Source organism: Melanaphis sacchari, unplaced genomic scaffold (assembly GCF_002803265.2).
Source record: "Melanaphis sacchari strain LSU unplaced genomic scaffold, SCAv2.0 Contig54_pilon_pilon, whole genome shotgun sequence".
Taxonomy (NCBI): Eukaryota; Metazoa; Arthropoda; class Insecta; order Hemiptera; family Aphididae; genus Melanaphis; species Melanaphis sacchari.
In genome coordinates this window covers 2,698,919-2,726,361 of record NW_020271380.1, presented here as the reverse complement: position 1 = coordinate 2,726,361, position 27,443 = coordinate 2,698,919, and the positions used below count along the sequence as shown (strand labels likewise).

Below are 27,443 nucleotides of genomic sequence, written 5' to 3'. Positions count from 1 at the left end.
TGTACCTATGTTTATAACGAATTATATATTTTTACACATTGAATAGTTTTTGATATGAACAGTGGTTTTTAAGATATAAATATATAAGACATAGAATATACCAAACATATAACTATAACTGAATTAATGCTATAAATACAAACTGATTTTCATTAGAATAATTTCAGTGTTTCCCATACAAAAATATGCTGTTTCTAATAAGGTTTCCAAGTGTATAACCAACAGTCAAATGCGCTTTATATACCTAAACTGAGACTAAATATGTATATTACACTATTGAGTTAATAGAATTTGCACTATAAAATGTTATTATAGTTACGCTGGTGAAAACAAAACATGTACAAATAAAATAAATAAATAATGTCAAATAAAATTAACGTTGATTGAAAAACAATAGTTAACATGTAAAGTATAGTCATCTTCAATAATTCTATAAAGCTCAAATTTCGACAGCTTTGGTTAGGTATTATAGATAAATTGACTGATTTTCATCTTTGACGGTAACTTAATTTATATACTATATATATATATATATGTGTGTGTGTGTGTGTGTTTACGGTAACTTAATTTATCTATTTATATATATATATATATATATATATATATATATTCTTGGTTTATGTATGAAGTTATTTTTTTCGTCGGTCTCATACTCTAAGATAAATATAAAAAATAAATCCAAACGCTCATAAATCTGGGGATTTTCTTTGGTGGTTCCAAGTGATCATTTATCCTCTTCTTTAGCAACCGAGCACAGTCGAAACCATGATATCGATATGTGCAGGTTCTGCCTAGATAAACGTAATAGCCACACGTATGACGACATAAAATATTATTCTATTACAGAACGCACATGATATATTATATAATATGTCTTGTCAACAATGGAAAGGAAATAAATTCGTTTGTGAAAAATTTGTATTTGATGTTTTGTATATAAATAATAATAATATATATCCGAACTATTGATGATGCACTATAACTATTGAAAAGCCAGTTGACGTTGAATAATAGCATTAAATTATACACAGGTAATTGAAAATTTGGGTTACGTATTATTGTTATTATTAATATTATTATTATGGTTACAATATTAATAAACTTTTGTAGTTATTATTATGTTCTACCATATCTTAAATTATATAAATATACTTGACCACTGTATTGTTCACAAAACTATGATAATTGTATGACTGTATAAATACCATAAGTACATTAATTAAGTCATTATGATTTTATATTTTTACAGTAACCGATGTTGTGTTATAAATAATACTCCATATTAAGTCCATATTTTAATTTCCAAACAAAATTATTTTGTTTTATTATTTATTGAGATGTACTGTTCCTGTAACTGACAATACATATTATAATTTCATACTCATATAAAAACAAAATACTATAGCTCTGCATTTTGTATATACCTACGTAAAATATGTATATTGGTTTGAACAAGAGTATTTTTCAAAATATTGTGTTAAATATACATTTAATTTTATTAATTAACTAAATATAATTATAATTAATCACCATTATTACTATTTATTTTTAAAAAGATAGATTAGTTATGGCTTAATAATAATTTTTTTTTAATTTTCTTAGCAATATGTGTACTTACAAATATTACGTATCCAATAAATAAATTAAAATAATTTTAGCTAAGATAATAATTTACAGTCATAATTATTTCTACGACAGTTATTATTACGATATTAGTAATACTGGAAACAATTTGCTTCTAAAACTAACTCTTAGACTTTTTTTCATATATTTATCAAAATCAGTCTTCAATCACCTTTTTTGAATGACGAATTTGTCAGAATAACGGGAATATTTTTATTTTTATTTTTTTGTTTTAATCTGTGTCGTACAAACATTTGAGGTTTTACAAAGTACTGATTTTAAATTAACATTAAGTAAAATGGTGTCAAATTTGACGGTCTATTTAATAGAGCAATGTGTTCTATTTACTTGATCGGCAATTTATGAGTAATTTATGATCGGTTGATCAATTGTGCAGATGCATCATCGTGTTAGAATATTTATTTTCTTGGATAATATGATGTGCAATTATTGGTGTATTTAATAATTTAATTATGCATGGATAGTTGAATGATAAAGTACTGTATAATCAGATGGGTGTTACATTAAAAAGTACCATTACAATCAAATATTGAAATACATAGTACTAAAGATATACTTGTATAATATCAATAATTATATTACTCTTGAGATGTAATAATGTATAAAGTACAGAACACGTAGGTATTTACATTAATCATATAAAGTATCAAATTTACACCATAAACGATATGAAATTATAATCATAGAAATAAAAACATTGTTCATTTTTGTGTGTTAAATTATGATAATATTATTACCAAAATTAATAGTAAATATAAATAAATTGATTATTATATTTTTTCTTTTTTCACATTTCTATGTATTAAATGTATTCTAGGTAATCAACTTAAATGTATACACTCATTATTTCGAAAACATAATTTGTTGTATAACATTTTTGAAAAAAAAATTGTTTACAAATTATTTTGTTATTATATATTTTGAAATGTTTACGTTTTTGAATAACAATCAGTATATTTTAAATTTTATACTCCAAAACTACTATTATTAATAGTATTTCGTAAAAAATAGCTTTAAGTATTTAAAGTTTAATTGAGCGGATTACTATTATAAGGATGCTTTTCAAAATGTCATTTCATTACTCCATTCATTATAACTTGAATACTTGCAATTAATTAACTAAATGTTTACAATTCAATTTATATATATCAAAATACTTTAAAAAATATTATGTTTTGTAATATAAAATTTAAACTTGTATTTTTATTCAAAAAAGTAAAAAAATGCATATGTTACGATAATGTTAGGATAAATATTTTGTTTTTACTCTAATACTCTTTGGAATATTAGGTAAGGACTTTATTTGATCACCCACAATAATTATGATTATGATTAATATTATGATTAAAAAAAAACTCTTCGTTTTTTCATTATTCACCGTTAAGTTAGAATTTACAATGACAATTTGTTCTTCGTGTTATTTAGATTGAGTTGTATAAAAGATCTTAAATATATTGTTCAAACTAATTACAAACTAATACAATGTGATGAATTTATAATATTATATATATAATATTGCTCATAAATTATTCACTATTGAACTATTGAAGTATGAAAGCAATCATAAAATCCTCATTTAGATTTGTAATAAAAATAAATAATTAAACATATGATTAAATTAAAACAAGTTTTAGATTAATAAAAAATGTGAAATTGTTTTATTTTAAACCATTAAGATGTTAAATTTGCACTGTGTTCTTCAACATAAATGTTATTAGCATAGCGAATAAATTTTAACACAATTTATTATTTTTTAGAAATGTTTAAAAGGGTTTTATTGATGTTATACAGGTGGTAACTTAATGTATGATACAATTAAAACAAAATAACTAAAAATTTGTCTTTTAGTAACTCATGATAACAAATTGTCAACATATTATTAACTAATACTCAATACTCATTGTACATAATTATAATATTATTTTTGGTTGGTAATATTTAAAATGCAACTGAGATAATATGTTCATTATTGAAGGCATATATTGTTAATTTTCTAAAAACATCAGTTATTACTTAAAAATTTCTTATTTTTTAATATTATGTGAATTTTTAGTATTTAGTTCATAAATTTGTATGTCTTTGATCAACTAATACTAACTCAACGTATTTATTGTTAAATTTAAAAAAATTGCTTTTAATAATCACGAATAATTAATATTTATTTGAAACTAAAGTATAACCAAGTTAATAGTTTTACAAACCTATTTTAATTTAACAAACACATTTTTTATTTCAATATTTTCACACTTAATTATCAAACTTAAAGAATTAGAAAAACGTTTAAGTTGGATTATATAACATTTATTATTTAATATACCCAAAATAAATACGTTAAAAATTTTTATATGTAAATTTTTTGGTTGATTATACCATAATTTAACTATTTTCTTGGTAATATTTTATAAATTCAATAATATTATATTTTAAAAATGCTTATTTTTCTTAAAATAATTGGAAAATGTTTGATTCGTGTTTGTCAAAAAATACTTATTTTGTAAATTTAATTCAATTAAATATTTAAGGAGAATTCAAAAAATGTATTATAAAATAACGAACATAAGTAAACAAAATTAAATTAAAACTAAACTTAAAAAATACAAAATGAAAAAATGAAAAAAATAATATTTTTTTCATTTTTACAATGTGCGTAGTATTAGTCTTATAATTAATGAGTAGAATGGTAGTTTAATAAATTATTCTTTTGTTTAAAAATAACCATACCTCGATAATAGCTATAGCTTGTACATAGCTATAAAAAAAAAAAAAAAAAAGAAAAATGAGAAAGTGGTACCACTTTGCTGTATAGTTGGTGTAGACTAGGTCATTGTAATGATTGTGTTAAATTTGAATTTAATGATAAATCATTGTATAAATTAATATTCATAATTTAAAAATATCATTACATAAAGTTAAATTAATATAAACGTAAACATTTTAAGTTCCCACGAATAATATTTTTAAATAAAAATAAAATAATGATAATCGTTAAAATATGTAATTTTGTTCAAATTTGAAATAAAAATATTCATGTTTATAAAATTTTGAGATTTTTTAGATCAAGTAAAAAGTACTTAGGAGTGAACTAGAACATTTTTATGTGGTCACTTAAGCGTAAACCGTTTTATTATTAATTATTATTAATATTATGCAATACTTACTAACTTAATTTAAGTAAAAATATTTTAATTAAATATAAGGAGAATACTATTAAAAATGTATTATTAAATTCATCATACTTAAATTATTTGCTATTCTTCTTAAAAACTCGTAATATAATAATTATCATAATGGCTTACTAATTTGAAGAAAAAAAAAAACGTTCGTCAAGAACGATACATTTATTTTTATTTTTTGGTGGAATTTTACCTGATTGTAATTGATGAAAGAAAGCACTTCCGTTAATTTGTAGTCAACTTAAATATTCTATAAAAACCCAGAAAGTTAGATGGTCAATTTATATATGAAAATTGAAACAATGATTTTTAGCCGTCATAAGCAGTTGTAAATATATGTGATAATCAACATTGTTTTATTTAAGCATGAATAAAATCATTATATGAAAAAAGGAAAAAGTGGCTCAACGCCAAAGTAGACTTCACATCAAAATATGCGCCGAAACGGTTACATCGAAATGTCTGGATTTTATTTATGAGAATATTATAATATTATGTATAGGATATTATATTGATGAGAATTTCAAGTTTCTATGGTTATTAATTTTTTGAATTATAAAAAAATAAATAAATACATTTTGTAAAAGACTAGTTTAGCGTGAAAACTCCCATTTTCCTTATTTTTATGTTTAGTTTTATCAAAAAGAAGAAGTAAAGTTCTGAGAATTTTTTTACTTTTGTCCTCTAGAGTACCAACTAGGTCCAATTTTGTTAGAAACCAACCCCAAAGATGAAAATAGAAATATTTATACTGCTTTAAAAGGTGATGACAGATATAAAAAATACAACATTGCAAATTTAATACATTCATCTCTCTGCTGAAATCTAAAATATATTATTGAAAATAAAAACGAATGGACCGAAAAAATTTGTAAAATGACTTTATCAATTATTATTGAAGTTTAATATATTTTTGTTTCGTTTATATAAATATATTATTAAACAATATTTCAATACAAATTAATAAAATATTAATTATGTATTCTTCATAAGATATAACTTAACTTAATTTATATTTGAAATAATAATTACAATTATTATTTATTTAATTAAGTGGATCCACGTTTTAAAAAAAATACACACGCATATATATATATATATTTTAATTTAAAATTAACCTTTTAACATAAATAAAGCAGTTAAACATTTATAATTTTTCTATATAATACGAATATATATATATATATATATATATATTATTATTATTATCACCTGGTGGAATTCCAATGATGCTTAATTTATGTTGTACAAGTATTTTGTTATTCGAGTTTAAAACTATTTTAAGCTGAAGAAATCTGAAATAAATTATTTTGTTATTTCCGAAAAAAATGTATTGAGAGACATTTTCTTGTAAAAAACTAATATTATCACAAATTTTATGGCGCTTAACAGTGAAAGTTTGATGTATAAAAGTTTTTAGGATTTAAAACTCTTAGAAATATAGTTTTGTGTAACGGTTGTCAACATATTTTTTTTCCTTAGCGAGTCTGATGCTAGATTTTAATAATTTAGAAAGTTCAAAATGCTAGCAACGCTTAAACATCAATTTCAATTTTAAATTAACGCCGTCAATACATTTTCAAACAGCATTTGAATTTAAATTGAAACCTGAGCAATTGGTGTGCCACAATAAGAGATAGTACAAATGGAAGACAAATTTTTAAGTAAATATATTTAGACACCTATTTACCGTGATGAAAACTATCTATGACATTAATCCGTATAAATTTTGTTCACATATATAAAAGAAACGGGAAGACAAATAATACAAAATAATGAATTGGGTTACCGTAAGAATATTATATGGTAAAAAAGAAATGTGATAGAATAAACATAACTCATACTTTATGAACATTAAAATAGAATGAAATAAATAAAATATAAGTAAATACAATAGTGATTGTGTATTATACAACATCATACAGATATAGTGTATCGATCATTGTTATTATATTTTATTATTACTATAATTGAAATGCATCCAGAAATGTTAATAACAACATACATATTTCGAGCGTATTTAGTAAACAAACTGCTGGGTAGACAATGCCAAACGTTAAATATTTGTATTTATTTATTGTGCTTGAGCAAAACTACGGCGAACTACGATGCTCTCCATGGGTACCATACTATTAATTTTAAATTATAATGAAGGGAGCATTCAAATTATCAATTATTTTGATAAAATTATCATCAAATCGAAATTATTAAATTTGCTTAAATTGAACAAACCCGCTTCCATGTAATATACATATTCATTAATTTACATAAGATCTAACTTTGATATTGAACGTGAACGATAATATTATTGCCGTCCTATTGTTCGGTTGAATGAGCGACTGAATGAGTATACTCATTATAATTATTATAACTTATAATTTATTCACATAAATTGATCCAATTTCCTTTTGGCTTAGACTTTAAGAGTGATCCCAAATGGTCATTGGCATGAGTATGTATTATTCAATACCTAATAATTATAATAATAATAGAAAAAAATTACTTGAATATATTTTCTTGAATATTATACGTATAGTATACTCGTATTGTGTGATTGTTGTTTAAGTAGTACTGTTATATTATTACGTCCACGATATAAATATATGCAAATTGATTTTAATTAATCAATTATTTTACCAATGGTTGGAAACAACGAATAGATTGTTTGTTGGTTGAGACCCTTTGGTATACAATTACAATGATATTTACATAGAATTACGAAACGTGCAGTGCTCTGGTTGTATGAGTGCTGAAAATCGATAGCCATATATTATTAGGAACAAAATTTTGATTAAAATACATTTTGTCTGATATTTGTCTGTTAGCAATATAAATTAAGATTCAGTGTTGATCCTTAAGTAACTTGAGTAAAATATGTATTATATTCTTCGGAAAATGGTCGAAAATTTTTTAAAATAAATGATCAACATTAATTGATTTACGTCAGAAGCGTATTTCAAAAATATAGCAAATAATGGAAAATTCGATGTTAAAGAGGTAGAAAGAGCTTTAGATAATGATAGAAAAACATAACCAAACGCTTAAAGCAAAATATATCTTATCATGAAAAATTGTTCTTTATTTTTATTTTTCCTAAATAAAATTTTTAAATAGAGGAAAAATTATTATATAAATTACGAAGTCATGCTTAAAAAAAAAAAATAAAAATAATAACTATTTCTTCATCCTCCATTATCGCAGCCCATTGAACTGAAGCTCTTAAAATGTTGCCTAGTGTATTCATTATACTATTATAATGACGCCGTTGGCCACAGAGTGCACGGAAAACTCTCCACTCATAAACTATAATATTATATACTGGGTGTTTCTTTTGATAATCAACATTTTTTTTTCAAACATTATTTATATTTTAAAAAATATTTTTGTTTTATATAATCTTACATTATTATAAAACAAAAATTTTGAAAAAAAAAGTTATTTTGGTCGTTCAATTTATTTATTTTTTTTATAGACAGTATACATATTTTTAAGGTTATCATTAAAAAACAGTAATTGTTTTTATAATTTTAATGAATAGTAAAAATATAAAAGCTACTAGATATAATATATAGTAATATATAATTTAAGTTTTGTTGAGCAAAATAAAATGACATAGGGGGATGACTCTTAAAATTTTAATTGGTTATTCTATGTTGAAATTCTAAAAAAAAAATGTTTAACTTTGGAATATGAAGTTAAACGTATATTACTTTTTTAAAATTTAAAAAAAACTTATAAATGATAATACAAACATTTACCAGTTACCTATATCGTTGTACCTATTATAACTTTAAATTTCAATTAAAAAAAAAAAAAAACGTAATTTTTTTTAAAAATGATCTGTTAAGAGTTAAAATTAATCACTTAGTATAATAATCTATTTGTATGACAGAAATGCTTATACTAACGTTAAACTCAATTTTTGAATAAGGGAGTTTTATATAATTTACTTAAACAATGCCAATACCTGTAATTGAAAAGAAAAAATATAAATGTTTTCAAAACCATCTCATGTATTATATTTATAAGAATTTAACATTGGTTGATGTTTATGTATTACGATATTTTATCACTTTTGCCTTAGCCTTTATTTTTGTTTTTACTGCATATAATATGTTTAACTTACAGCTATGCAGAGAGCTTATTTTTATGTCTTATAGAACTGGAAAAAAATGGAGTACAGCTTTGCAAGCAGCTGAAACGATGTGAAATAAATACAAGGATTTCAGACACATTTAACGTAATGGTAATATTCATTCCTTCTGTGAAATCTTTGAAAGGTTGTTTGATCGAATAAAAGAAACTCCTTTGACCATGATCAAACAAGAAATCTAAACCTCCATACTGATATTCATGGTATTATTACGTATTGCGTGTGTTTATCATGTGTATTTCTAGAACTGATTTAACCGATTCAATGATGAGGAGCATATATTATGTAAATATTATGTGTGCATTTTAATATTATATTATGTAAAAAGTTATTCGGATTTCAAGAACTCTGTATTCGTTTGATATATAATTTACCTCATAATTATTAGTACAAATAACTAAAAATAATATTATACAACACAGGTATTTTATTATCAATTGATACGTATGTTATAATATTTTATTGTTTAAATAAATGTAAATGTATATAATATGCGTAAAAAAAGAAAATGTCGTTAATATGTTGTATTACCGACATAAATAGATTTATAATATTTTTTATTTTAGGCAAATAATATTTTATACAATAGTTTATGATAGAGAAAAAAAATATCAGCAACAGAAAAATTTCATTGGTTTTCTAACTATATTAAATTAAGTAAGTAAAACTATATAATTTATGTTTATTATTAGTTATGAATCAGTTATTATGATTTTAAATTAAAAATATGTTTTAATATTACTATTTTTAATATGTGTTTATTACTTTATATACAAGATATAGTAATTAATTGTTGTTGTTCAATTGCACCGAATGGTGTTCGATTGAAAGTTATCTACGTATACTGAATTACTGTATGTTAATACTAAGGACAGTAAAAAGATAGATAACCTACCATAATTTATTACCTTTGGTGAAGTTAAGTATAAATAATATTACACTATTTGGAAATAAAACAATTTTAAAATTGTATAATTTTTTGAATTAAATGCTTTTAGAGTTGTTCGTTTCATTGTTTTCGCTGTGCATATATTCTCATTACTTTATTACTTAATTAATTACATTGTTTTAAAAAACATGTATGTGTTTATAATCAATGATATAGCTAGAAATAAAGTGCGGTTACCATTCAGCTATTGGTAATGTTTTATTAAAATTAAAATTGCTTTTAACTTTTAGTCATTATCATTATTAATTTCATACACTTGTAACTTCAAAGAATTTTATTATTGAATAGATTGATAATTTAGTTATAATTATGTTTTTGTTTTTTTATTATTATTTAAGATATCAATAGAATATGTTGATCAACTTATTGGACTGTAGACTGCAGTAATGCGGTTGCATTTTATAGTTATAAAAGTCAATTTGAACGTTGTCTTAAAATTATTTCTTTTTAAATTTTAAATAATTTAATGTTGTCTATTCTAACCATAAAAATTATATTATGATATAAATTCTTTGATCCAATTTATGATAATCTAACTGTAGCAACTGTACGTTTTATTTACGTTTTTGTGTGATAGTTTAGTTATATTATAAGTTAGATTATCAATTACCTTCATTTAGTTCATAGCTAGTAGCTCAATTTTTTTTCTATAGTATTTTTTTTTTTTTGTATTTATATTTAAATTGTATTAAGGTTGTAATTTGCTTTCTGTTTATAAAATCGTTAGTTTGTTTTGTTCTAATATAAAAGTATCATCATGAATGTAGAAAACAAGACATAATTACTGCGGTATATAAACTATTTGGTATAATAATATGAAACTAGAAAAAAAATATATATCCATATGTATTGTATTATATAAATATTACCACTACTGATATATTTTAGTATGTTTGTTTTATTGTTATGCTAAATTATTGAATAAAATTCCTCAACACGAACATTTTATTGAATAAATACCTATCTTTAAATTTGAAATGCAATAAGAGAGGTTATATCCCCACCACTATTGAGAAATCAAAGCTACGTTACCCATTGAGATAGTCTAAAATATTTGGTGCAGTACTGACGAACACTCGTTATTTATTAATACGTTAAATTTAGTAATAAGGTTGCAATTTTCGAATGTTACCTGGTGCAATTGTTTGTTGCTCCGGATACTACGCACACGTACAACGCCGCCAATAACGCCAACGTCGAAGCCATTTTTTTCTTATCCATTGTTCACCTATATGAAACAAATAAGACGACATTTTCATTTGACATGTTTATAGCAAATGACATTGTGTACAGTGTATATATATAATATATATATATATGTGTGTGTGTGTGTGTGTGTGTGTATGAATGTGTGTGCGTATGTGTATAATAAAATGAAATGCACGTTGAACCATGTTCGAAGGGGTTTTATTTCCTATGCGACAATATATATGTATTATACTCAAAACGAACTAAACGCACTTACGCACACGCATACATGAACGTCGTATACGACATATATTATTTGGAATATTATACGGTGGCATAAAACGATATATTATATTTTTGATATGTCTTTTTATATATATGAACATACGTAAATGTATTATTCTGTTATATGCTGTGTCTAAATATCAGTGTCATAAACGTAGTATAGAAAAAAATATTTTGTGTTTATTTCTAGCGACGGTTTTGTGTATTAAAATAAACACAGGCACCTTAAGTTTTTATATCTTCAATATCTTATTTCGTCACTACCACGTAATTAGGAGTACATGATATAATTTATAGATCATTAAATCACGATTCAATGACACTCAATAAATTTTGACAACAGTGATTCCTCTTGCACTAATATGTATTTAAAATAACCTATAGTATTATAAGCGATCGTAGGTATTAAATTACTGTTTAATCATTTTTTTTAAGTTGATAACGACAAAGTTTTTTTATTTGACTCAATATCTAAAAATTAATCAATATTTCGTACATTAACACTTGAATCTTGATAGGTTCAATTTATTTTCAAATCGAATTAAAAAAATAAATAAAAATAACAAAACAAAAACACTTGATGTATATTCGATTAAATTTAAAATCCACCGTGTTGTGTTTCGAAAAAAAAAAAAACCTATCATTCTGTAAGTCATACTTATTTGAGATTAATTTTAAAATCAGTTATATCACTGCTGCAGCAGTACAAGCATGGTGACCAAGTATATATATTTATTATAGTTCTATAGTTGCAGATAGAATGTATTTTCATTCAATTAAATTTAATTTCCTTATTGTTTTACTTGTATTGTTATTTTCACGTATTTTTTTAAAAGAAAACTACGAATCAAAAATAAAACCAATGCTTGGTATACAAAAATAATCCAAGCTTATCGTTATAATAGATTTTATAGAAATTTATTAATACGATTCCGTTATTTTTAAGATGTCTAATGTTTTTAAAATAATTACAGTTTTTTATTATCTTTCTTTTTTTACGGAGTCCTGTCGTTGGATCTTCCTACCATCGTATCTACCCATACTATATCAAAACTGCGATTGTTTGATGGTATTCGTACGTACACATGAGATTACACGCACGCCTTAATTGTTTTAATTCGAATTTTCAGACGGAAAAAGTAATCAAAAAGTGGTATTGATATGTTCGAGGCGTATCTGGCAGCAAAGAACAACCTCATTCGATGTTGGGAAAACACATTTTATTCTCTTTTCTTTTTCCCCCCTCATACAGCGGGAAACACCAGTTATTCTTGACCAGTCGCTGGCAAAATTCCCGGTCCAAATAAACACATTTCTCATTCCTTACTTGTTCTTTTCGTCCAATCACCGCCCGACCCTCAAAAAGAGTCCGAAACGTAATATATAAATTAAATGCGAAAACCCGAGAAATGGTTTATATTAAAAAAAGATGATAGATAAGTTCATGGGTCCTTCATAATTTATGGCTATATTATTATTTTAAATTAAATTTTTTTTTCTTCAAAATCATAATTTATTTAAAAATATACCTCATAATATTTCATTGAAAATGTTAACTTTTTATGAACTGCATTGAACTTGGTTTAATAAATATTCACAGTGTTTCTATAGAAGGTATTCGGTATTTATTTATTTATTTAATTTATTCTTTAGGTATTTATATACAATATACCTAGAAAAAATTATTTATAAAAACTTATTCCATCCCAAGTGACCAACGATTTTGTTTCATACTATATAAACGGATATTAAAAGTTTCAAATAGTTTTTTTTTTTTTTTTTTTTTTTTTAATATTCTATCATCAAATATTATTTAAGACCAACATTGTTATTTTTAAATTCTGAAAAAACTTAAATAAAAAAATAGGTAAATATTATATAACAATTCATGTATGAAAATTAAAATCACATAAGTATAGCTCCCAAATATTGTATTAGAAAACGAATAACTACTATTAATAAGTTTTATTGTTATTAAATTACAGAGTTTAAAGGTAAAGGATGTTTCATAAATCAACACGGAGATGGTTTAAAAAAAAATATTGTTTATAGTAAAATAACTAAACTATAATTTACTTAAAGTGAAAAATGCAGTATAATATTTTAAAATACCGAAGTCTAAACCCTTGAGTAAAACAAAGTTATGGACACTTTAATAAAAATACTTTTATGTTATTTTGAGGAAAAAATGGAGTAGAAAAATTTTGTGTTCGAGTGTTGTGTAAATCTATTAAAACTAGACGTGTTGTATTTATGCGTTAAAAAAAAATATATATATATATATATAAAAAAAAAATAGTAAATATCGTGACTAAATTTACAACCTTCTGTTTAATTACAGAGTAAAACATAGTATACTTCTAAATAATCCCATGTGGTGCGAAATGAGACAGTGCAAGCAGTTTCAAATTTGCAATGTTATCATATGGTAATTACACAGGGTTTTAGATAATTTATGATACAGCCCGTTTGCAGAAAAATTTTTTGGGAAAAAAAAAAACAAAGTTACAACTAATACGCTGTACGAGTGGTTGTGGTTTTCATACATCGCGTTTTTGTATTTAAAATATCATGACCACTTTCAGATCCAAAACTTTTCCAAAGTTTTGCGATAGTACATGAAGACGTAATGGAATCATTTTGCTAGAAATTCACCAAGGATCTCATACACATAATCGGTATACACGAGAATTTAATTTGATGTGCATCCGGTATAGTTAACGAACCGAACTGGACCGAGTGCTTTTGGTCTCAAAACCGGGACTAGCATACACCGTAAATTAGTTACTAAAACGGTTGAAAAACAACCGCCACTGCATCTGTGGTATGAAAGTATAAAATAATAATAACAGTAATAATAATTTATGGAACAAGTCTGAGAATATATCGTTAAAATATGTCTCAAAAAGTCAACAATTTTGTATTCAAAACTTGAAAATTTGAAAAATCTAAGTTTGAATCCATAGACTAATTATACAGTGTATGATTATCTAAATTGTATAGATAACCCTTACTTTATAAAATCACGTGTAATAACAGCGTTAACTCAAAAATAAATATTTTAAGGTGTGTACGTGGCACATTGTTGTGCTCGTAACAATAATGCGGGGTTGTTATTCCAAAAAAGGCTATTGCTTGATGTAGTGAATTATTTCTGGAACAGTGAAACGCAATCAAATGGGTTTGGTAACACTATGCATAATATCGTGTAATAATATTCTAGGTGATTTTCATTTCTCGGTTATGTAGTATGAGAATCTACGAATGAAATGAAATTTAAATCAAAAAACGATGTAAACACACATGAAATCGCTGAGGATTTCCAGAAAAGACTTTTAGTACCGTTTGTCGAGCGCGCAAGGATTCGAATAACGAAATATATAACCATTTCGAATGCAATTTTCCATATTAAAACCTCACTGAAAATTTAATATATCAAATGTTTGTTATATAACGTTGCATATATAGAATAAACTGAGATAGATTGTTATAATTTAATAGAATATAATAATACGCGCAACCTTTCAAAGCCATTTAATTAGTTTAACTAGAAAACCATGGTTGATTAAAATATATATACATAAATTTCACTGTTTTTAACATTTATTATATTTTAGATATTGTTATTATACATAATATAAGTCTTGGTAATAAATGTGAAGAAATGTAAGAAAATACAACTATATTATCATAATTTTAATTATAATAATAACAAGATTTTTTAAATTTAAAAGTTTCAGTAATAAAAATGTAGTATTATATAATAATAATATACGAATGACGTGATGATAAATTACCGGTGGTGTTTACGATTACCGTAATAAGGCATAAGCTTAAAAAAGTGTAATGGTGAGAGCGAAATCCCGATGTGACGGGGGGCATCCAGAATATTTAGCATGTCTTATACATAGCAGTTTATGATTTTTTAAATTTAAACCCGAAGGCTGGCACGAAAGCTGATATTATATTATACAATATTGTCGAAATTTAAACTGTTGCAGTCAGTCTCACTAGTACTCGGGCACCTTTATTATTATTTCATTATCAATGGTATAATATCACTAATTAGGATGCAATGGATAACAAAAGCAAGTCAAAAATGGCGTCGGAAATGACGGTGATAACAATTAACATTGGACGAAACAAAAAACAAAATCGTTAAATGTCCAGTGTTGTGTACGGTCTTTCGTAATATATAACGTGAATTTATTTGGTGTGTGTGCGTGTATGTATGTGTGTGTGTGAGTAGATTATTACAACCATGACAGAACATCCGACGTATGCGAAGATACGAAGGAATATAGAAACATTTTGTACCATGTAAACGCAATATTATTACAGCGTAATGGAGCCAGTTAAGCCGGCCGACAGAAAAAAAAATGACAACGACGCGTATAATATAATATATATTATTTTTAGTTTTATAATTTCAGCTGGAAAAAAATTAAAAAACATAAAATACAGCGCTTTATATTGGTATATCTCTGGTCTTAGCGTATCTCATTTCACTGGGAAATCACGTTAACTGTGTACCGCTTGCTGTGTGAACTAATTCTGCCAGATGGTAAATTCATCCGAGGCGGGTAATACTTGACATGTTAGAAAATATTTTTCAAAACAATTTATAGATTTTTCGATACCTCGCACAATAATCTTTATAATATTCGCATAAGTCAGTCGATTATATTTTGAGTCTTTAAGCCACAGACACGTAGACATCCCCTTTCTATGTATATTTGAATAAAAAACATTAATGAACTGGTATTTGATTGTGTTGTAGAAATTTTTAAGAAAAGTTTTGACATTTTTTTTTTTTTTTTAATTTAATTTTACTTGATAAATATCACCACTGATAAATTTCTATTATATCTGTCGAGAGTTCGTATGAATTGACTCCATAAAATGGTGCTTAAAATTTGCTCCACTAAATACTCATTAAAATTAAAAAAATAACGCATGGCGATTGGATGAATGGTTCTAGTGGCTCAATTCTCGTAAACATAGTATAAATAACGCAACAAAATATGTACCACGTCGTTGTTATCATCACCATAATATGGTTTATTATATTGTGTGCCTCACATAATATATTTTGGGAATAGTCAGATATGAGAGCGGGCGGGTTGTCCGAAAGGAGAAAGCTGATAGGAAGTGAGTGTGTGAATGTGTGACCAATATGGAAGAGGAAACCATAGCACACGGTCTAAGGCTGTGCACGAAGACTGGATGGACAATTTTCAAATGCCATCGTAATGTATTATTATTGCATGGGACTCTCCACGCTCGCCCCGCAAAAACGAGGTAATAGGTTTTATACGATGAGTACCATTGTGTAAACGGGGTTGGATATCCACTGCTGCCATTGCTGTTTTTTTATCATGAACGATTTCTTATCAGAGACCACCGATGTATAAAAGAGTGCGAGGATATTACTGACGACGAGTACTTCGCCAAACTATCTACTTTTATGTTACTCGTACAATTATACTACATTACGAATTATAATAATTACTTAAAGTTCAAGGAATTTGGAGAATCCTACTAAAGCGATAATCGTCATTGTTATAGTATTACATGGTCATATTCAACCGGTGACACGGTCGACGAAAATACCAGAGACTAACTACAATTTATAACAATATAATATTGCAATAGATGGGGTTACGCTTAATTTTAGATATTAGGTGATAGACGAAACCGTGTCATTTTTTACGATCAAATAATAGTAAAACAAATATTTATTATTGAAATTGTGTTATTTTTAATAAATATATTTTAAATTTTCGTACGCGTTTTTAATATTATTATTAACATTCAATAGGAAATCAACAATTTCAATAGAATATCCATCAAAATTTTAAACCACCAAAACGTAATAAGAACAGAAATGCCATATCATAATTTTATGGAGTAAATATGTTTAAAATGTACTTATTTAATTTATAAATCTGTACACAGTATGTTTTATTTTATAATTGTTCAGACAATTAATAAAACATTAAATATGAACATTTAGCAACATTTAAAATTGCCCTTTTAGTTTTTGTGACTTTCCATTTTTCTTATTATTTTATATACTATCATATTATTTTTTAATTATATTTTTTCATTAGCTGTCAATTTAAAATGTATGATCCTGCCATCTCCCTACATATATTCATTTTTACAAATGTTTTTTTTTTTTTTTTTAAATTTTGAGAGATGATATCCTTTTAAAATGTAAATAGATCAAAGTTAAAATTAAAATTATTCTCAAAAACAAAACGTATTGGAAAAAGCACAGTCAGAAATAGTATGATATCATGTAATTATATATGTATTTATTATATTATATGATAAAAAGTCTGCTTATGTTATTTTCCTACCGTAAAGGAGAATAAATAAAAACTTCAGAGACACATATAATATCAAAAAACAATTATTCTGCACACGGTTACTATCATAAATAATATGAAGCGTTTTCAATAGGAAACGCTAGAAATTTACATTATAATATTATATGTTGTATAAAATACTCTCTGATTTCAATGATATCAAAGGAAAATCCAGAGTTAAGACGAGTCTTTCGACATGGCTTAGGAATATAATAATAATAATAATAATAATAATATTCATAATGACAACAACATGCATTTTATTGAAAAATGTGCTACTGCCTTATTCGACGTGATCATTACAAGATCGAACTTTTTATAATATCTTGATTTTTTTTGTTTTTAATTTATTAAAGTTTTACATTATTTATACTAAATGATTAAAGTATAGTTCATTATAATATCATTGGATCGGCAGACGCAGTCTTTATCATTATTTTTTAGACAGTGATATAAATACTATTAACAATAATGTTATATTTTTTTGCCAAAACTGCTACACTGAGAAAGAAATTTTGTGTTTTTAGAAGTTCAATTGATTTGTTATATTATGTATAATTTTATTGTAAAAAATATCGTGGAAGTTTGTATAACGAGAAAATTCCAATAATTAAACTTTACTTTGATAAAACATAATAACTTTATTCATTTACAATATTTGACGAAGTTGAATGAACCGGTCACTCTTGTTTAAAACTTTTTGAAATTTTTAGGAAGATAAAGAGAAAGAAAATTTAATTAAAAAATTAGTGGTTGCTCTTAAGCCCATCAAGTAATTCCATCAGAGATGTCCGATTGTTATCCAAATACAGGTAAACTTATTGCGTCTTAAATTTAAGTATCCCAGTTGTATCTTAATACACATTGGTTCAAAAATAAAATTTATAATTATTTTATCATTGCGTACATTATTACACAAATTATTTTATTTTAGATATTGATCAGTATTAGAAAATAACAAATAAACAAAACAAGATTGATACAATCAACTTTGAACTCGTACTTTTTAGTATAAAATAATAATTATTATGTGTTATGTAACAAAATAATAACATATAAAATATTCTAATGTTATACAAATATAGCTAGTGTTTTTTTTTTTTTTTTTTTTAATAAAAGTCATGTATTATACAGTGTATACAGTAAAAAAATGAATCTCTAATTTTTAAAAATAGGTTGATTTGTATGATTTATTTTTATTTTTGTATCTACCATATGACACTATGACAGTTATGTTCTATTAGGTTTTCAATCTTGAAGTTCATCCGATTTCTTTATATTTTTGATCAACTAGAAAGCGCTATTTATACTGCTATTACTAACTCACATACATTTTTTATTTAAGTATTTAACATATTTATTTATATATATATATGTATGTGTGTGTGTGTGTGGTTTTAATAACCACTGAAACTCATATTTTCTACATATTTCTGATACCTATTTATGGGAAAAATGAAAAAAAAAAACATCAGGTGATCCCCGAAAATGGTATTTTGGTAAATCGTTAGATAAGGTATCTTATTTAAAATATAATACTCATTATCGGTGTATCCAAATTACACGCTAACTTTTATCGAAAGGTGTGATCTAAATTATATGCCAACTGGTAGTTATCTAAAACGGTGACAACATTTATTTATTTATAAATATTTGATGGTAAATTGTGGAAAAAATTATACAGACTGTAAATACAATTGATTAATTTAATTAAACAAACCGCTTTATTAAAAAAAATATTCATAATTAGAAATTCAGAAATATTATTATTTAATAACGAAATAAACTAAAGACAAAAAAATTAATATTTTATAAATATTGGACAATGAAAAATATATGGCGTTGAATATATTTCGATATAATTGATAAATATATTAAAACAATATGTTTCCAAATAAACAGAAATAAATTAAATATTCCATTACAAATTAAAATTATGGTTTTTAATAGCTAATATTTATTGCCATATTATTCATTTGTAATTTTATTACGTTATAGGTTATAAACGAATACTTTTAAATACGCATATTTTAAGTTTATTTGTAAGTATATAAAATACGCAATCAGTTATAGATCAACTTTATGGTACATGATACAGTATTTTTAAAAATATATCTGCTAACAAACGTGTTCCATTTAATTTATTCTAATGAGTTATTTTGTATTCATTTATAAAATATTTAATACGGTTTTGCAGCTTAAATTATATTAAGCATTAATGATATTCATATAATTATCGTAAAATATATAATGCACATACTTCATCTATTTTAATCGTACTTGTATAATTTATTTATATTTTAGTAAAGTTTACAAAATACTAATTTTGTCATCATTATAGGTGAAATAGTATGCGTATCTATAATTTAGTATGTACATTACATTTTTACTCAATATACTAATATTTATTATATGCTAAACAAAATTAGTTACATTTGGTTATTGTTAAAAGAAATCTTAAATATTTTATGTTTCACAAAAAATTCTTTAAATAATTGATTTCACAGTTAGTAAGTTTAAAACCTAAAAAGTTGTTATTTATTTATATATACATATTATATTGTATAATGTATAGTCTAAATACACATTCACACAAATACAGTTACGAAAAGTTATATTTAGTTAAAATATATTATATATTATGACGTTTACCACAGATGACCCACGACATATTGATAATACAACTTAAATGCAACGTATATTTATTTTTTTATGAAATCCAATTGATTATTTTGTATTTGTTGATCGTGAATGCGTGAATATCTATGGATATATGTTTTATGGTCTAACACGTTTTATACCGAGCAACTATAGTCTATAACTATTGTATATTATGGTCGATATACTCGTATTGCAGTATTGTGATATTATTTTAATCGAGTATACCGGATTACCTACGCCTAACAATGGTGAAGGGGTGTATTGACATGCATTGAATGTTCGGTTATTTAATTACAGACGCGTTTGTATAATTATTATTGTATAGCACAAAGTAATAATAAAATAAGGGACACGTGTGGCGTGACGTGGTGTAACGTGACAATAATTAAAAGCCATCAAACAGAAAAAGGACACGCCCTTGACATTTTCAAAATGTGCAATGTATTGCAATGACTTAATATCATTTGTATGTGTACATGTGTTCGTGTATATGCGTTGGACCATTATACATGTATATATGTCGTATAGGTGATCTTTAATTAAACCAACTGGCTGTAAAGACGGACTGGTGTACGTCAAAAAAGGGGTTATTTTAATTCAGAAAACAGGTCATTTGGTTGATTAAGAGGACCAACTCCGGCGAATAATCAAAACAAAGTCATCTTAGTCATGATAATGAGAAAATATTTTTGTATAATACGATCGATCATCTTTATAGAATATTCTTATCGAACGGGTAGTATATTTTATGGAAATTAAATTACTATAACTTTAAATTACATTTAATTGATTTTTGTCAATTTATTTATATAATATATTGTAAAATGATTAATTACAGTGATTAATATAATAGTCGATTTTCAATTTATCTTTAATATTTAAAACATAATGTTTGGATTCATAAGTTAAAGTTTAGTCTATTGATATTTTGTATATAATATATGACATATGTTGATATGTACACTGTACAGTACCTAACCCTAATTTGTTTAATTGTTCAAAAATATATTTTTACATAATAAATTATAAAGATATGACAATTTTCGCTATATAGACATTCAAATAGTTTTAAGTTGGAACTTAATTGTAAAACATGTAATAATATGTATTGTATAGACCATAAATTGTTTAACTTTAAGGGACTTGAATGCTTATTTATAAATATCTTTTGTGTATACAAAAATTAGTTGAAAACATACATTTTTATAGAAATAAAATCTTATTCTTCTAACTCAAACATATAGGTTAGGTATATTAGTAATAATTATAACTAACTAAGAAATGTACAAAATATAATTTCATAGTGATTATTACAATTATTATTAATAATTTTACTAAGTCTTTTTGCACACAGAATTTAACATATAATGAAGTGTGTAATAGTATAAATATTGGAGATTCAGATTAAATATTCAGTAAGCCTTGAGATAAAAACATCTGATTTGTTATTGATACAAGGTTAAGAAAAGTTATTTAAAAATAATTTATGCTGTGTAAATCATAAATATTTAGAAAAGTGTTTTATTAGGCTTTCTTCTTGTTTTTCGTTTTCCGATATAATATATTACATTACCTTTTTGCTTCATTTTTTATTTGATTTCTAATTATTTTTAAATTTTAACATAAAGTTATTCGAGTATATTCAAAATAATTGACGTCATTTAATAATGTTCTAGAAGAAACATAAAATCACAAAATTCTCTTATTATTTTATTTTTTAGGTATATACTTAATACATAGACGTCTTTAATGAATCTTTTATAAGTATTTAACACAAGTTTCTTTTTAACTATTTATTAATTTCAACGTAACTCAATTATTTTGTTGCAAAAGTAGTTTTAATTGTTTATGTTTTTAAGCCTTGATAATGAAACTAATATACCTATGCACATAAATAACATCTATTAAAATGTGAATTTTGTATTGTCTATTCCTGTAAAAAATACAGTCAAATTATATCTAACGAGTAATGCTATCTAATACAATTATTCGACGTGTCATTACATTATGTTACATGTATGCTTTTATTTTTTAATATATATGAACGTACACAAAAAAAGTATTTAAAAATGATCTGTTATATAAGATAAATTTAGCTTCATCACATGCATGTAATTTATATACCTAATCCTCGAAACATTCGATTTAGGATTTCAAAATATTACTAGATACATCTAATTATTTAAAATGATGTTAATTGTAATATATAAACTATAAATATAACCATTTTATTGTAAAAAAAAATGTAGACCTGATATCAATAATTTTTTAACAACATTAAATTCTATTACCAGTTAGTCAGATTAAGAAAAATCATACATTAAAATAGTATGTCAAATTAAAAAATCAAATTTTTTAAGGTTTAGATTATTCATGAATATTAATTAACTAAGAAAATAATTTATGAACTGTATAAGTAAAAATAATTTAAAACTTAATTTATATTTAAGTATATTTGAGCATGTTATTTTTCACAATTTTTTAGTATTATTACACATATAATTGTGTAATATTTATATATTTTAAAAATATCTGGAGATTACTAAGAATTAGGTACTCTAGATTACCAGAGCTAATTCTCAAATAATATATAGGTTATTAAAAATTAATATACTATTTGTGTACTACATCAGTGCTGTTTTATCTCCCTAATATCAACCATCAAGTGTTTTTAAAGTTAAGTTTTTTTTAAGTACCTAACTGTTTTACAATATTGAGATTAAAAAAAATAAATAAATAAAATAGCGTATTTGCATGATCTACTTGTAAGTCAATCAAATCATTGTGAATCATTTTTAAATTAACTATATGCCGTGCACTATGTGTACCGATATTTTGTATTATAATTGTACGTTATGACATTAAGTAGGTATTATTAACCGTCGATACAAATTAAATTTACTTTTAAGTTTACCCAATCAAAATAATACCTAGGTTTCACGAGAAAAAATAATTTTCCACTTTTTTATTTGTCGACATAATACCGTTGTGAAAAGGTGCTTGTATGCTATAAACCTTTATAGTCTATATTATTGGTGGCTGAAAAACTGGCTGCCTATCAACAGCCATAGTCTATAAATACATTAATTGATCTATCGAATCGGATAAAAATGATTTCATTCTACATGATTTTATTATTTTGTCTGTTCATGACGTAGTCCACTGCAGAATTCCATTTCACCCACTTTAACACATACATGCTTATATTTATATTGGCGTTGATGATATTTTTCTTGCACTTCATTTCTCCTCAGTCCTAACCATTCATTCTGTGATATATTACCATTTATCGTTCTGAGTAATTAATCACTTTATTTATATATATATATATCCATGCCCATGAGATGTTTTATTGTAACCTATCAAATAGCCTATGTTATATATATATATATATATACATGCAGTATGCTTCATTGCTTCATATACTGTAAAGACGTACACATACTCATTGGTTCAATTTGTTTCACAACTAAATGGAAAAAAATAAATATTTTTGCATACATACTTATGCAGAGTAAAAAATATTATAATATTAAATAATTTTACATAATACAGAGCAAGAGTGTTTGGATTATCAAGTGAAAAAATATCCTCTTCGTCATGGATATTAAAAAAACTATCAATCGGGCATATATTCAGAACTAACGCGGGTATATTGTCAATATTCAATATGTAAATCTTAAATCATAAAATATCTAGCACTTTTATTATAAGATCGTAGTTTGTTTATTAATTGTATTAGTTCCATATTTTTTTTTATTTTATATATTTATTGATTTTAGGGAAAAGAGAGATGTTGTTTTTCGAACCAAACAATAGCATCAATAGAAAACATTGTTAAAGTGTTAAAGGCACTCTAACTAATGTTGATTATTTCTCTAGAGAGTTAAAATTAATCATAAAAAACTATCAATGCCCTAGTTTCTAAGTTTCAAACAAAAACACAACACCAAAAATTGATAGGATGGATGAACGCCACGGGGCTTATTAAACAAAAACAAAATAATAATGTACAACTTTTTTTATTACAACTTCGATATTTTCTCCATTTAACATACTATCTTTACAGTTCATCAAATAACCCTTCGTTGCATGTGTCAAGTATTTTGTTTAATTTATTTGTTCATTAAGTTAACAGCAATTTATTGCTCTGAAATGTATTATAAATACTGCAGTACATAGCCAATAGTAAACTTGTTTATGATAGTTTTTCAATGAAACTTTTAGACTGTTTATTTGGTATAGTATATTAAATTTATTGTATTTATAGTATAAATATAACTAAAACAAAACTAAGCAATTACAAGTAATACGTATAATTTAATAACTGTATATTATTAAATTATATTTATGTATATAAATAAATAAATATATGGTATTGCCAAAAAATATAATGTATTTGTAACGTATCTACCTATACATTTTTTTTTTTTTTTTTGACTCATGATGATACGAATATACGATATACAGACTGTGTTTTTATTTGGGACATGGGGTGTTTATTGAATAAAAAATGATAACCCAATACATTACACTACCTATTTTATGGACCATGAGATAAATAATAATTTCACAGCACTATACGTATTGTGTTTATCTAATGTGACAAAAAAGTTTTATTGAAAAATATTTTCGATTATTTTGAACACATAAAGGAAAAGTATTTTTATAAAAAAAAAAAAAAAAAAAAAATTTTCCCTTTTTGAAAAAAAAAAAAAAAAAAAAAAAAAAAAACGAACAAAGTGTATACACAATGTTGGTAAAGCTATACATAGTACATACCTTGGTAAAAAAAAAAAACCAAAGTTTACCCGAACTAAGATTAAAAAAAAAGTTAAAATTATATACATTATATGTATATAAATATGTACTTATGAAAGGATTTTAGCATGTATTTTTAACGTTTTATCGAAATTTTCTGATGAAAAAACAATAAAATATGTTAGCTTTAAGGTCAGAAAAATTTAAAATATTAGTACGGGTGTAGGTATATACTCGTAATATACATTATATATTATGATAAAACTTTAAATTATATTATTATTATTATTATTTTTTTTTTTTTGTATATGAATAAAACTTGTAAAATTGGAATAACTACTTAAACATATTAATCAGATATATTATAAGAAGAAAATATATAATTGTATACGTTATTTAAATAAAATATATTATAATATGTTATAAGTTTGTTACATTTTCATATCGATTTTTTTTTTTTGAGTGGCATTAAAAAATAATCTACTTGTTAAAAAAAAATTCGAAGAGAAGAAAAGTATAAAATATATTATAGCTTACAAGTATTATAGTGTTGTCCAATGATATAATTTTCAATATCGATATCGTTTAGTTTTTCTCGATATCACATCGCGATATATCGATGTAAAATACTAAAATATTTATATTTTATGTTATTAATATTAAACAATAAACTGGTTGTGTTTAAAGTAGAAACATTTATAGTATAAAATCGTTGCCATTAAATAAATAGGATAATTAAATGGACTGTATAATAATAATGATTTTTTGTTGTTTATGTATTATAACAGATTGCAAGTTTAATTTTTTATTGGTGACTAGATAATGACATTTAATAATAATAATAATAGTAAACTGCCTGATTGGCAATATGTTCAATTAATAATACAAAAAAAAAAAAGTTCCAATAAGTGATAATTATATAATTTGCATATGCCTCAGAAAGCAGTGATAATAACAGTTTTAGGCAGCAGCCAGCTTATTTAAATTACAATAATAAATATAAAGCCTCAAACGGCTTTAAATAGTAATAACAATAATATAAGTTCTTTGGTGTATAAATATATATGAAAAATTAGTTATATGAACTGCAGTTCACACAATAACCAAAAAAAAAACAAACACTTATTTGGCCACAAATAATAATACCAATACATATACCAAGATTATTCAGCCAACAATAAACCACGTACAATGTTAAATGCACTAGACTAACAGACACGAATTGAAAATGTTCCCCTATTACTGGTAAAAATGACCACCCTATACTAAGAATAATAATAATATAAATAAAATATAAAAATTAGAGTATCCGAACAGTAGTTACCAGGCAACCAAACAATAGTGCAAGAATACCAGCGTCGATCACAGCAAAGGGCATGGGAAATTAACAGGAAGAAATTTGTTAAATATTTAACACCAGGTTTTTCTTGTAATATATAACATGCATGTCACATAGATGTAGTCCGTCGAACGGACAAACAAAAAAAACAACAAAACGTAATATAATATAAATAAAATAACGACGATTATCAAAAAATGAGAAAAATAAGTGGGCACTATCACCACAGCTGACTAACGATAATAATATATGTTGCCAACAAAAAACAAAGCAGCACAACGGCAATGCAAATAAAAACTTAAAATTAATGGCGCCAATAAAATTATCAATTATAAACAAAACAAAACTTTTATATTAGTATAGGTAATATTAAATGAATTCATCATTACAGGTTTTTACTGTTTGTTTTATTAATTACTTAATAAAAAATAAAAAATATCAAATAACTATTAAATATAATAGAACTTAATCAAATTATAAGATAATATTACTATATATTTTTATCCTATTACTATTAGTAATGCTCCAAAAATTAAGTTTAATATTTATAATACCATCAATCATCTGATAGCTATTAGATAATAAAATTCATAAACAATATTAATAATATTAAATAATAATCCATTCTATACTACTATAAAATAGCTAAATACTTATATAATATATTATAGTGATAAGATTGGATTTTAACGATATCGCTTTAAATTGAATTAAGCCTTTTCGATTCTTGTAAAATAAAAATCCCGATGGTCTATCGTTTTCAAGCTAAGTTTTCTGGTGAAAAAAAAAAATAAATATCAAACAAACAAACAAACAAACAAACAAACCGAATGTTTTTAAACCATAAGTAACTAATTTATTTCCAAAGCGTTGTCGTAAGACCTATCGCTAACACGTATATAGACATACACACACC

General features: G+C 24.3%; 1 protein-coding gene across 2 annotated transcripts in view; it reads right to left on the bottom strand.

The window, feature by feature from the left end:
• The window catches only part of LOC112599635 (C3 and PZP-like alpha-2-macroglobulin domain-containing protein 8), a 137,252-nt gene that overhangs the window by 67,144 nt on the left and 42,665 nt on the right, over positions 1-27,443 (bottom strand). For both annotated transcript variants that reach the window (XM_025346618.1, XM_025346617.1), the window contains exon 2: positions 11,052-11,147. In XM_025346618.1, the coding sequence (XP_025202403.1) occupies positions 11,052-11,140 (89 nt within the window). In that variant the 5' untranslated portion in view covers positions 11,141-11,147. The remainder of the gene's footprint in view (positions 1-11,051; positions 11,148-27,443) is intronic.